General features: G+C 45.1%; 1 protein-coding gene across 2 annotated transcripts in view; it reads right to left on the reverse strand.

Annotated features, from left to right (window-relative positions):
* The window catches only part of LOC119434241 (protein arginine N-methyltransferase 5-like), a 106,385-nt gene that overhangs the window by 4,786 nt on the left and 89,397 nt on the right, over positions 1-12,202 (reverse strand). For both annotated transcript variants that reach the window (XM_037701495.2, XM_037701494.2), the window contains exons 15-16: positions 7,702-7,818; positions 529-593 (exon numbers count right to left, since the gene is read on the reverse strand). In XM_037701495.2, the coding sequence (XP_037557423.2) occupies positions 529-593; positions 7,702-7,818 (182 nt within the window). The remainder of the gene's footprint in view (positions 1-528; positions 594-7,701; positions 7,819-12,202) is intronic.

Genomic DNA, 12,202 nt, shown 5'->3' on the forward strand with positions numbered 1-12,202 from the left:
ATGTCCTGTGGAGTATCATGGTGCATTACTAGAATGAAATTTCCACTGAACCAACATTAAAAAAAATACCCGGCAGGGAGTGAGGAGCAGTCAGAAAAAAAAACCCAGCAGTGAAAGGGTTAAAGAAGCTTCTAAACCTTTTTCTCCTCGATGTCTTCCAGTACACACTTGTGAAATTAGTAAAACTTTGCGCCGATTCCTTCAACTATGTTACCTGCTTTTCTAAGTTCTCACATCTTCTTCAGGAATGTGGAAGGGCACAGTTTCACATGTCAACGTCACCAACTGTACATCGCTGCCATGCTCCTCTTACTCTGGAGGTTCATGGCAGCTCAGCAATTTCTATCACTCACACCACTCAGTAGAGCATTCAAGTCGTACCGAAACAGAATCCATTTTGGCTGAAGCTTTATCAAAATTCGCAGTGCCTGGAAATTCAAATCAACTATGATTGTGTAATTGAGATTTGACTGAATTGGGCGTTCAATCAGAAAAACGAAGCGGAAAAAAACAATAAAGGTGTCCTACCTTGATAGGGAAAAATATAGGAAACCAGCTGAACATGCCAGGTGAATGGGAGTTTGGACAGATGCCTGTAGCAGCAGGAGTAAGAAAAAGAATCAGTTTGTGCAACAATTGTAACTAATTAGCAAAGTAACTCTTGCATTACACTTGTGGCACTAAAAGCAGACAGCACATATGCACTACCACGAACAAATCACTTCTTGGCCACTGCACCTAATGAATGGAGCATGAAGGACTTGGCATGTCAAGCACAGCTGTAAGGTGAATCTATCACCCAAGAAATACACTGTAAAAACGAATTGGCACTTCTGAATGAGCAAAGAAATCTTACGCAGTACAACAGACACTGCACTTCAAGGCACACACTGTCGGATTACTTTACCCAAAGCTGCAGTGCCTTTTATGTCAAAATGACAGTTTTTCTAGTAGTCCCACAAAAAATAAAATAATACAGTCTGTCAACCAATAAACGTGGGGCTTGCTGCATTCAATAAGCATAATTTAACCACAACAGCTTGAAATTGGGCTAGTTTGGGCAAGATCATGTCTTAAAGGGACACTAAAGAGAAAAATAATTTGAAATGCAGTAGTTATAACCCTCCTACAATACCAAAGAAACGACTCTTACCATGGGAATAGGCTTGGTAAGCCAGAAAAGATACAATAATGAAGTATGAGTGGTGCCGTCACCTTGAAGCTCTTGCACCAGCTCACAATGACGTAATTTTTACAGCTTACGCCCAGGCCGAGTTTAATTTCGATCGACAAAGAGGTACACCACTGTATTGTAAAAGAGCCAAAGACTAAACTTAGCTAGTTTTTATAACTTTTACTGCACCACAACGGCCTAAATGCAAAAAAAAATGCTTTGAAATCCACGTCATATACTGACATAACTGGCACTGGGGTAATGGCACAAAATAATAATCAAAACAAACTGGAAGCTTGACAATTTTTTTTTTTACTAATCTACCTGATATCATGACATTAACAAAAATAGAGTTTTGAAAGGATGTTTTACAAATTGAAAATTAAATTTCACAAACTGATTATGAGGCACGCACGCCTTATTGCGGGACTTTGGATTAATTTTGACCACCTGCTCCCAATGCACGCTACATGGGCGTTGTTCCTTTTTGCCTCCATCAAAATACGGCCACTGCGGCCGGGATTTGATCCCGTGGCCTCATGCTTAACCGCGTAACATCAAAGCAACTAAGTGACCACAGCAGGTGAAAGGAAGTTTCATCTGTCTAACCTGATTTAGTGTTTCTCTTAAGTGTCCCTTTAATACCCACCACGGACGCTTAGCGGCCGTGGCCGCATCAAGTGCGGGCGAAATGCTAACACGCCCATGTCCCGTGTTTTGGGGGCACGTTAAAAATCCCCTGGTGGTCAAAATTAATCCAGAGTCCCCCCACTATGGTGTACCTCACAATCAAATTGTGGTTTTGGCACGTAAAACCCTAGAATTCAATTAAGCGTCCCTTTAAATTAAAGAGGAGACCCAGGTTCTTGGTGCAATAGAATAGATAATAATAATTCACCAAGATTTTTGCTCTGGAAAAGAGTACAAAAGCTTTAAAAAAGATTTTCACGAGCCGAATTCATGTGGAGTCTGACGCTTAAAACGGTATTATATTGGCAAAGCACAGAAATCGTTTCACAGCTCCTAACACAGCCATCCGGGTCTTGTTCGAAAGAGCGACTCTCCGACTTCAAATTTTCACCATAACAACCTCTATTCGCTTATTTGCTGTACAGAAACAAGAAGCTCCAAAAATACGTAAAGTGCACAATCATACTGGCTGCCACATGCACATGACCTTGCAGCACCCTCCAATTGGCCAAACTGGCTGGTGTCATCTGCTATGTCTGGCCAGGTGCGTCCATAACAGTCACGAGACACTATTTTACAAGCCACGATTGGCAGCAGAGAAGTGCATTGTGATGCCTGGATCAGCCCACAAGTTCGGTTCACAGCACAAATATGAAAAAAAGAGGTAGAAGTCACTGGCTGATGACTTCGCAAACCAACAAACATTGCCGAAATGCACCAAGGACGACCAAAAATCCTGCGCCATGTGACGGACCCGTCAAGCCAACATGTCAATGCCATGTGATCACACCAATCGCACAGTCATGTATTAGCAACTGTGCAAAATGCATGTATGTAATTTATTGTTCTCGTGACACGTAGCGGCACGAAATGTCGCCGATGGACCATTAAAATCCACAGGAGACCCTTTTCTCACCCACAGAGGTATCATACTTGCGTTTCACATAAACTTGAATGCCCTTTTTCTTTCTTTTTTTCATAACGTGTAGGCTCATAACAGATATCAAATATAATGAAGATATTTTCGTGTTGGATGCGAACTTCATCATAACAAATTTCGGCTACTGTTTGTCTATTTTTGTGCGTATGTGCACGGAAACTGGGAACCATACATTATGAGAAAATACAGGGGTGGAACTGTCCAAAGTCATTTGGGAGCAATTTTTGCAGCAACTAAAACTGCATTTTGGAGCAGTTTGGCACAGAAAAAATTACATTTTGGAGCAGCTTGAAGCTGTGTAAATTTCATTTTGGAGCAGTTGGAGCAAGCCAATCTGAATTTTGGTGATACAGTAGAACCCCGCTGTTACGTTCCCGGGTGCTCCGTTTTCCCGGCTGTTACGACGTTTTCGGCCGGTCTCGGCACAGCTCCCATAGAACCCAATGCATTGGTAACCCCGCTGTTACGTCGCAACTGTGGGACCGTTCCCGCATCATACGTTGCAAACTGCCACACCGCGCCGGGCAGAGTGGCCATTTTGACTTTTCATGTTGCTTGGGTTGGTTGCTTGACGATGGCGTTGGCCGTCCAAAGTGCCAGGGGCGACACTTATTACGTATTTTCAGTTTCCGCCAGCAAAAGTAAGGCCTTTGAGATCCGCATTTGCTATCTAAAGATGGTGTCTATGACGCGTTGCGGCCCTAAAATTGGTTTTGGCTCATAGATGTTCGGTATAAAGTCCAAGGGTGGTAACGCCACCGTCGCGCACCATATGCTTTCAGTTTCCGCCAGCAAAAGTAAGGCCTTTGAGATCCGCATTTGCTATCTAAAGATGGTGTCTATGACGCGTTGCGGCCCTAAAATTGGTTTTGGCTCATAGATGTTCCGTATAAAGTCCAAGGGTGGTAACGCCACCGTCGCGCGCCATATGCTTTCTTTCGCGCCCGAGACGTATGCTGTATGTGCGAGTGAAAGCATGCGAGGGGAGCCGACGACCGCATCTCGTGCACAAAAGAAAGAAAAGCAGGGAGGAAGCGCGCCTCCTTCCATTGCGCTCGAGGCACCGGCGAGGGACCGAGGGGGGAGGGATATCGGGAAGCGTTGTGCTCTGGCGGGCCGTTATCTTGAAAGCGATCTGTGTGGGGGCAGAGTCTACGCAGTGTAGGTGCGTCGGCGGCTCGTAGCTTTGTGCGTGCTGCGTGTTCTCAGCGCTCAGTTTGCGTTGAAGTGATAGACAACAGCACGAAGGTGACTTCGCTCGCTTCTGCAGCGGCGCTTAACTGCGCGTGTCCACGCTCATCGAGTGTGATGTGTTCATGTTTGCCTGTGGACGCTGACACCATGTTTGTTAATTAGTTAATAAGCGAATGTTTACAAGTTTATACGGACGATAAAACTACTATTCTTACTTTGTATAGCTCATCGCAATCGATACTTCGGCTGTCGGGCGAAACTACTTTTTGTCACACGTGAGAATTACAATAATATTGTGTGCAGTTCAACACCTACTCCCACTTCTCAATTTTTCCTGTTTCCCGGCTCTTGCGTTTCCCGTCTCTTACGTTTTTTTTACGGTCCCGTGAAAAACGTAACAGCGGGATTCTACTGTATAATGGAAGATGGCAGCACACTTCGCGAAACCACGATAAAACAGAGAATCAACCAACGTAAAACACGTAGCAGAAGCATGCTTTGTAGCTACAGCATATTTGAATATGCAAGAGTGGGTGGAGCGGCGGCATGGCGCTTGTTTTCCTGTAAAGTGGAAAACATCAGTGGAACTAAAATCGAAATATATATTCCCGCGCCGACACTCATGATGATAGCGAAAAATGTTCTCAAATTATGCGGTCCAATCGACGCGCTCACATAATTTCTGGGTCACAATATGTCACCGCAGACCCTGAGAGCCGCAATCAACCCTGGGTTGGTATAACGTAAAACTATTCCAATCTGTCTGTATTGCGATAGCAATCATGTGATCACTCCAGGCGCATCTCTGCCTTGTCGTCACCGAGATGTTCCGTATAAAGCCCAGGGGCGATAACATCGTCGTTGCCCGCCGTATGCTGTATGTGCGAGTGAAAACGTGCCAGGGTGAGCTGACGATGGCGGCTCAAGTTCACGCGCAAGGTAGGAAAGTGTGAAGGAAGCGCACAGTCTTCGGTCGCACACAAGGCACCGTGTGGGGAATGGAGGGAGGGAGGGGGGCGTTCTCCGGCGGCTGCTGCATATGGCGATGCCGCATGGGCCCTATCTTGAAAGCGGTCTGCGATGGGGACAGAGTGCGAGTGCTCATAGCTTAGTGCGCGCTGCATTTTCGCCACTTAGTTTGCGTTGAAGCGAGAGGCAGCACGAAGGTCAATTCGCTAGCTGCTGCTGCCGCGCTTCCTTACTCCAGCATTTAGACAGCGAGTTTCCGCAGTCATCGAGTGAGATGTGTTCCCGTTTGCTTGTGCACGCGTAACACCATGCTTGTTAATCAAGTTAGTAAGCCAATGTTTACAAGTTTATACAGCCGATAAAACTACGACTTGTACTATCCTTCGTATAGCAGTTTACTAATGTGCTATCGCAATCGATGCTTTGCCTTTCGGGCGAAACTGCGACTTTTTATTTCAAGTCCGCCATTAGCCCTTCCTGAAGGGTCAAAATGGCTCACGCCTCGCCCATATAGGCATAAAAACCGATTGGAATAGTTTTACGGTATACTGGCCCTGTGGATAGAGACGACCGTCCGCTGAATCCGCTGTAGCCTGCGCCTCCCTATAATATCTAGTTCGCTCCCAGTGCCCTCAGCCAACTTTCCGTTGTTTTGCGCATCAGCTAGGGAGCGCCGCGCCGCTCAGCCAAATCAACCGTATTCTAGTACACTCTAAATACAGCCGCCCTGGCCGTTCCGACAGCAGTGACAACAGCCGGGAGTGGGCACGCGTGCACCGGCTGCTTGCTGGAAGCGCCGAAAAGTAGTGTTATAAGTGCGAAAATCACGAGAAACTGTGTGGGAGGTGCCGTCGCGTGGTCTGAGGAATGTGATCGGCTGCACTCTTTTTGGGAAAACGAATCCGCTCGCTGTTCGCGGCCACTGCCGGAGCACACATGCCGAAGCCGTTCTGGTGCAGCGTGGCACAATTTCGGTCAATTTTCTGTGTTTGGAGCAGTTTGGCGCAGGAGTCCCACCCCTGCAAAATACTGCTCGAATAGTTTTTGTGCAGTGACATGCTTTTGGCAATTTTGTACAGTGCTCGATCCATGTAATAATTGCTTTGCTAAATAACAGCCACAAAGGCACAGCATGGCAGTTGCATTTGTAGCGTGGCTAAATACGAGACATTTGCATAGTATATGTATTTATATTAGGGTTGTGCAAATAGCGAATAGTCGACTTAATCAACTCAAGAAAAGAAAGCTGAATATCAAATAGAGTATCAGAATTGTTCTCACAAAATTTTAATGCTCACAACTTTTGGGCAAGAAAATACAATGCTGCACATGCTCGGGAGTGTCCTAGCATTGCATAACAAGAATGCAGCACAATATCAGTAACTTAGGTACAGAGAAATCAAGATGTACAGTGCCGTCTACTCTTATTAAAGTAAAGGCAGCACCAAATTAGTATGCCAGCACTGATTACAGCCGAGTTCTAGTATATGAAGGTCTGTAAAATTTTTTTTTATCAATAAAATTTCTGTTGAATAGAATGGAGAGCTTTTTTTTTCCCCTCTGAAACTAATTAGTGACATTCTGTTGTACCGAATACAAATGAGGTTCTCAATTTATTAGTGGACCTGTGGTTTGCGGCAATCATTTATTTATTGCATAGAAAGTCTTGCTTTCCAGTTTTCCTCCAAAATACAGAAGGGCTATCCACACTTAATGGCAGGTGGGTTATCGCAAGGCCAATCTGCGCGACAGACGAATAGGCTGCGCATCACCTAACTCGGTCACCGCTCAATGCGTAGCCAGTGCAGATGGCAAAAAGCAGGCGCTGTCCGCATCGTTTCATTGTCATGTTTGGCGTGACTTGCCACTTGTCAAAGATTTTGAAATCTGAAGGGTCATGGCAAGATTGCGCCACGCTCGCTTGATTGACATTCGATTGCAGCGTTTTGCCGCTGTGTGTGATCCTTGCATTGAGGAGCGCTCGCAGTGACAAAGTCAGCACCGCATCAGCCGGGGCAGCCCGTCCTCGGCACTCCTTTTGCACCAAAAACTAAGTGAAATGCTTGCTTGGAAGCCCCTCGTGCTTGCATTGAGCACGAGGGGCTCTGTCGCACGTGCGGCACCACACGGGTCTCTACTCCGAATACATCGAATAGTAGATATTCAATTTGCAAATCGAAATTATTTTAACATTCACTATTCGATTCGCTGATATTCAAGTACATATGTGCACACCCCTAGTATTTATACCTAAGCCTTGGGAGTTTTAGCCACTGCCACTTACGACCATGGCAGCGGTAGGAAACATCCTTTCACCTGCAAGCATCATGCAGTAGGTGAACTTATAAGCAGGGAACTTAGAAGTTGGCCCATTTGGCCTCATACACTACCTCAAGGCACACTGCGATCACTGAAACCCTCATTATGCAATGAATGAGAAATCTAATTACTAGAAGTATGTTATCTGACGAACAAAAATGCTTCCATCTAGGAAAATAAGAGGGGTATGGCTTTTTTTTTCCACTGGAAGTTGCAAGTGAAATAATTTACTGCAACTTGCATGAGGTTAACTATATTAGGAATTATTAAGATAATTTCAAACACACTAATTCATTACTTTGATCCAGCTAACCCAAACCGTAACATGTCTTGCTCCATCACTTTGCGCTGCTCTACTACAAGCAACTTCACAGTATTAGGTCACAAGCACAGTAAAGAGCGAAAAATAGCTTACTCAGGGTGACATCTTTGTACAACACTGCATCAAAGTATCCTGCAAATCCATGCAAGACATTTGTCTCCTTGATTTTAAAGCGCAGGAACTTGTACCGACTGTTGTCAACCATTTTGTCTGGAAAAGTAAACAAGCAAGAATAAACTTGTCAGCACAACAGGCTTACATTTGATTTCAAACATATAGCCAAGTTTTTTTTTGGTATAAGCGACCATAAAAGCTTAAAGGGGCCATGAACCACCCCTTGGGCTTGGTGAAATAACATAGTTCGCTGGTAGCATACGCCCCTGTGAACATCTCAGTCAAGTTTTGCTGTCGTAGGCGGTGCGTGGAGCTCGCAAGCGGAGCACGAAGTTACCTTTCTCTCAAACACTCTCATTTCAACAGAAGCCATGACCCTCACTCTCTTCTGTGTGCTTTATTACGTACTAAAGCACATTCCAATACGCGGCTGCTATTGGTTGCTGCGGTTGGCTATACCGCGGCCGCCGCAGGGTGCCGCCACGAGTCCACTGGCTCGTGGACGACCGCGTTTGGCTTACGTTTAGCGTGTCGTAGGCACCAAAATTGGAATTTGTGGCGTCTACGTTAACATCCAAAATGAAATTTGAACTGCACGCCACGGTGACATTACGAAGGCGGAGCGTTGTGGCCCCCCCCCCCCCCACTCCGCCGTAGCCTTCGCAGTGCAAGGCATTGAAGGAGGAAGGGGAGCACAGCTGAGGCTGTGTTCATCATCATCATCATCAACATAAAATATAGGCTGATGATGATGATGATGATGAACTCCGCTTCTGCTGAATGCACTGAAGTACTCTTTGCGGAAAAGTATTTCTGAAATAGCATATTTTCACTTCAAATGTCATTCTGCACTTCGATAAAAGTGGTTCAGGGCCCCTTTAACACATTTAACAAAGTGCACAGCATAAAATTATAAGCACCCCGCTAACACAGACATATAGAACACAGAAATTTAAACAAAAAACAATAGAAAAAAACTATGTGTTCTCATACAATGGATCAAATGAAACAAAATTTTGGGCAGCGTAAAAATCCTAGTTTCAGATAGTGTAGATAGAGAGCAGCCTTCCTGCAAAATTTTACGTTTAAAATATGGGTGGATGCATCATAAAAGGCTCGCAAAAGTATACATTTTTCATAACGAAACTGAAAAAGCATGCTGCCATTACCACTTGCCGGAAGTGATGCATGACAGAATGCGCAGCTCCTCAACATGACCTGCGAGATTAAGTGCCCTCTGATCTCAGAGGCAGCATGCTGGGACTTGCTTTATTCTGCATGCTTGTGTTCTCTCTCTGTGTGTGTGTGTGTGTGGGCGCATGCGTGCGTGTATGTGCTCAACTCAGATAACTCATGGAAAGGGCTAAATGTTTAAGATGTAGCCGTTGTTATATTATTGTTCTAACCTTGAAAAAACATGACACTACCTTAAACTAGCAGTCCAACTCCTCCATAATAGAGCTGAAGCACCCCATGTTCTTTTTCGTCTCCGCGATGTTTGACCAATTGATTTTACAGCCACAATGCAAGGAGATCAAACAGCAGTCAATTGTAATAGTTCGCATACCATACACTACTATAATTAGGGTTTCAATACCCTTGAAAAACGTAATGTCGACACACCTTGCAATGAAAAGAAAACATTGGTGCTAAAATTTCACCTCAATAAAAAAGAAAGCATAAGGGTGTTTTTAATTCACTCACTGCTAACTGTTCACTGCAATAGAGTCTTCACTTTTGATGCAAAAGCGGACCCTTACAGCAGGGAACCTTTTCAGCTGTTTACGAGGTCAGAAAGCAGGAGTGATAAGTGTTCTGCATATAACACTCGTACGACAGAATTGAAAGGGGTGCACAGTGTGCTGCACTGGCACCGCCAGAAGTGTTCCAATGACAGCATGTGCACCATGCATGAATTGAACACACTAAAGACAGAACCACAACCCACCTACCTCAGTTATGCAATTTTGAGTTTGTTTTCTCACCCTTGAGAAAAGAAACCTTTCACACCAGCTAGCAGATCAGTGTAACATAGAATTTCGACATAGTTCAGGAGCCTATGTCTGTGTTTGGGAACATCAAACAAAGATAATTGAACACACCAGTCTGATTTAAAACTTGAAAAAATATATATATATAGAAAGAGGGCAGATCCTACAGTGTGCCGCTATGCTGTTATGGCACTGCTCCATTGTAGGAGAAACCTTCAAAAACGCAACTTTCACATCCAGGAGCACATCAGGATAGCCCCCATCCCCAGAAACATGCATCCGGGACACCATGCCGGCTGTCGCCAAACGTGCACCAAGACTCTCCAGACTAGATACGACAGCCTTCCCACCACACACTATGTACACAGATGCCATGCAGTGAACTCCAAAGAGAAGCCGTGACGGCCAGTGTCATCAACTGTAACTTCGAAGAGGTAGTCCCATTCCCAGTTCGCACTGCGAGCTGTGAGCTGTGAGTAAAGGAGGCAGCCATCATCCAGACCATTACCCTTAGTAAAACTTATGGACATGTCACCATCTTTACCGACTCCAAAGCAGCCTGTCGTAGCTATGCCAGAGGCATATCTTCCATTGCCCACTGACTCCTAAAACAAGCCCCCAACTTTAGACGTTGAAGTAGTATGAACTTCAGGACACAAGTCTCTCCGTGGAAACCAGCATGCACACTGTAGCCTGAGCTCATCCCACCCGGGCACCACCGAAGGAGGACCTGGCTACATCTCTGGAACCCGTACCTTTACAATACAACATCATTCTACAGCACCACAGATTGAACAGACGACCATACCCACCTGCACACAAGACCCTTTCACACGAGAAGGCAGTGGCATGGTGACAACTACAAACCAACACATTTAAGCCTACTACAGACAATACTTTCCACACTATACTCATACAAATGCACCCCATGTGGCAACTGCGCCTCCCTCTACCACACAACATGGGCGTGCCCCAACATAGGCAGCTCCGCTAATTCTCAACACCACACCCGAGCACTGGGAGGCCAAGCTGTCTAGCTCGGACCCGCGCGACCAGCAGCAGCTAGTGTGGCAAGCCCAGGAGACGGCGAAAGTCACGGAAGCTGTGGACTGAAAGCCCCTGCCCGCACAAGCAGGAAGACACCTGCTTCAGGAAGACACTTTAGCGCGCTTTACTCTTCTCTGTCATTTTACATTTTGCACGCTACGCAATACCGCCATAATGAGACACCTGCTTGTTCTTTTACAACTAAAAATTTTTTTTCCTCCTCCTCATTGATGGCTTCTCGACTCCTTACATTGCAATCGCAAGTGGCCCCACCACACGCCTTCATTTCCGGTGCGACATCGATGGTTTCACTTGGACAGTGTCTCTGAGCACACTGCCCCTAAGTTAGCTCACTGTAACCCCAGTTAAATGAGTTAAACTAGAGTCTAGAGAGATTTGGAACTGACAGGTGATCTTATGACTCAATCGCAAAATGGCACGTCAAGCATTGAGTAATTAAAAATAAATTGAATTAAATTCTGGGGTCTCACGCGCCAAAACCACGATATCATTATGAGGCACACCGTAGTGGAGGGCTCCAGATTAATTTCCACCAGCTGGGGTTCTTTAATGTGCACCTAGTGCACGGCATACAGGGGTTTTACATTTCGCCGGAAAAAAGCATAATTTGTACATTTCGCTCTTGACTACATTTATTTGCTGATAGTACATACAGTTGAACTTCATTATAATGAAGTTGCACCCGACAACCCGTACAAAAAAATTGGAGGACGCTTAAGCTTCGCTTTTAAGAGTGGAACGCGACAGCATTTAAAGATCCCTGACTGCTTCTCACACTTCCCGACAACTGCAGCTTAAGCAACCGTAATGGTTACCGGGAAACACTGGCAGCGAACGCTATGCATGAAGGCGAGCTTTCTGGTAGAAACACGGCCTCTTGCGTGGGGCGATCCCGGAGATATTGCACCAGCCATGCCAAAAAAATTGCATAATTTTCAGGTTTCCATTTTTGTTTCGTACTTTTAATATTTTAGTCTGAGAAGATTTAACATAAAAGGCATGCGCTGTGGGTGTTTTGTTTCATGACATTTGTTTGTGGATTGTGATTCTCAATATTCCGAGGAATAGCTTTGCCAAGAATGCAAGACAAGGTACGAGCAACATTAATGATAGAATGGTGTGGCAATATAACCCGCATATAATGCATGTCATATAAGAAGGCGTGGCATATACATGTACCTAAATATATTCGGAGGGCCTGCGTGGTTGGGGATGATTTTCTCCGCCACTCGCCAATATCGCACGCCGACGCCGGATTTTCTGCGACACAGGGCCCTTAACACTATCGCGTTAATATGTTCATTACATCCAACATTCGTAATTAGCACACTATATTGATTATAGATGCGGATATTTAAACGAAATATTTTAGATGTTCGTTATATTGAGGTTCACCTGAAATTAGAACTAATGCTCGAAAC

The sequence above is a fragment of the Dermacentor silvarum genome, chromosome 1 (assembly GCF_013339745.2).
Source record: "Dermacentor silvarum isolate Dsil-2018 chromosome 1, BIME_Dsil_1.4, whole genome shotgun sequence".
In the NCBI taxonomy this organism is placed as follows: domain Eukaryota; kingdom Metazoa; phylum Arthropoda; class Arachnida; order Ixodida; family Ixodidae; genus Dermacentor; species Dermacentor silvarum.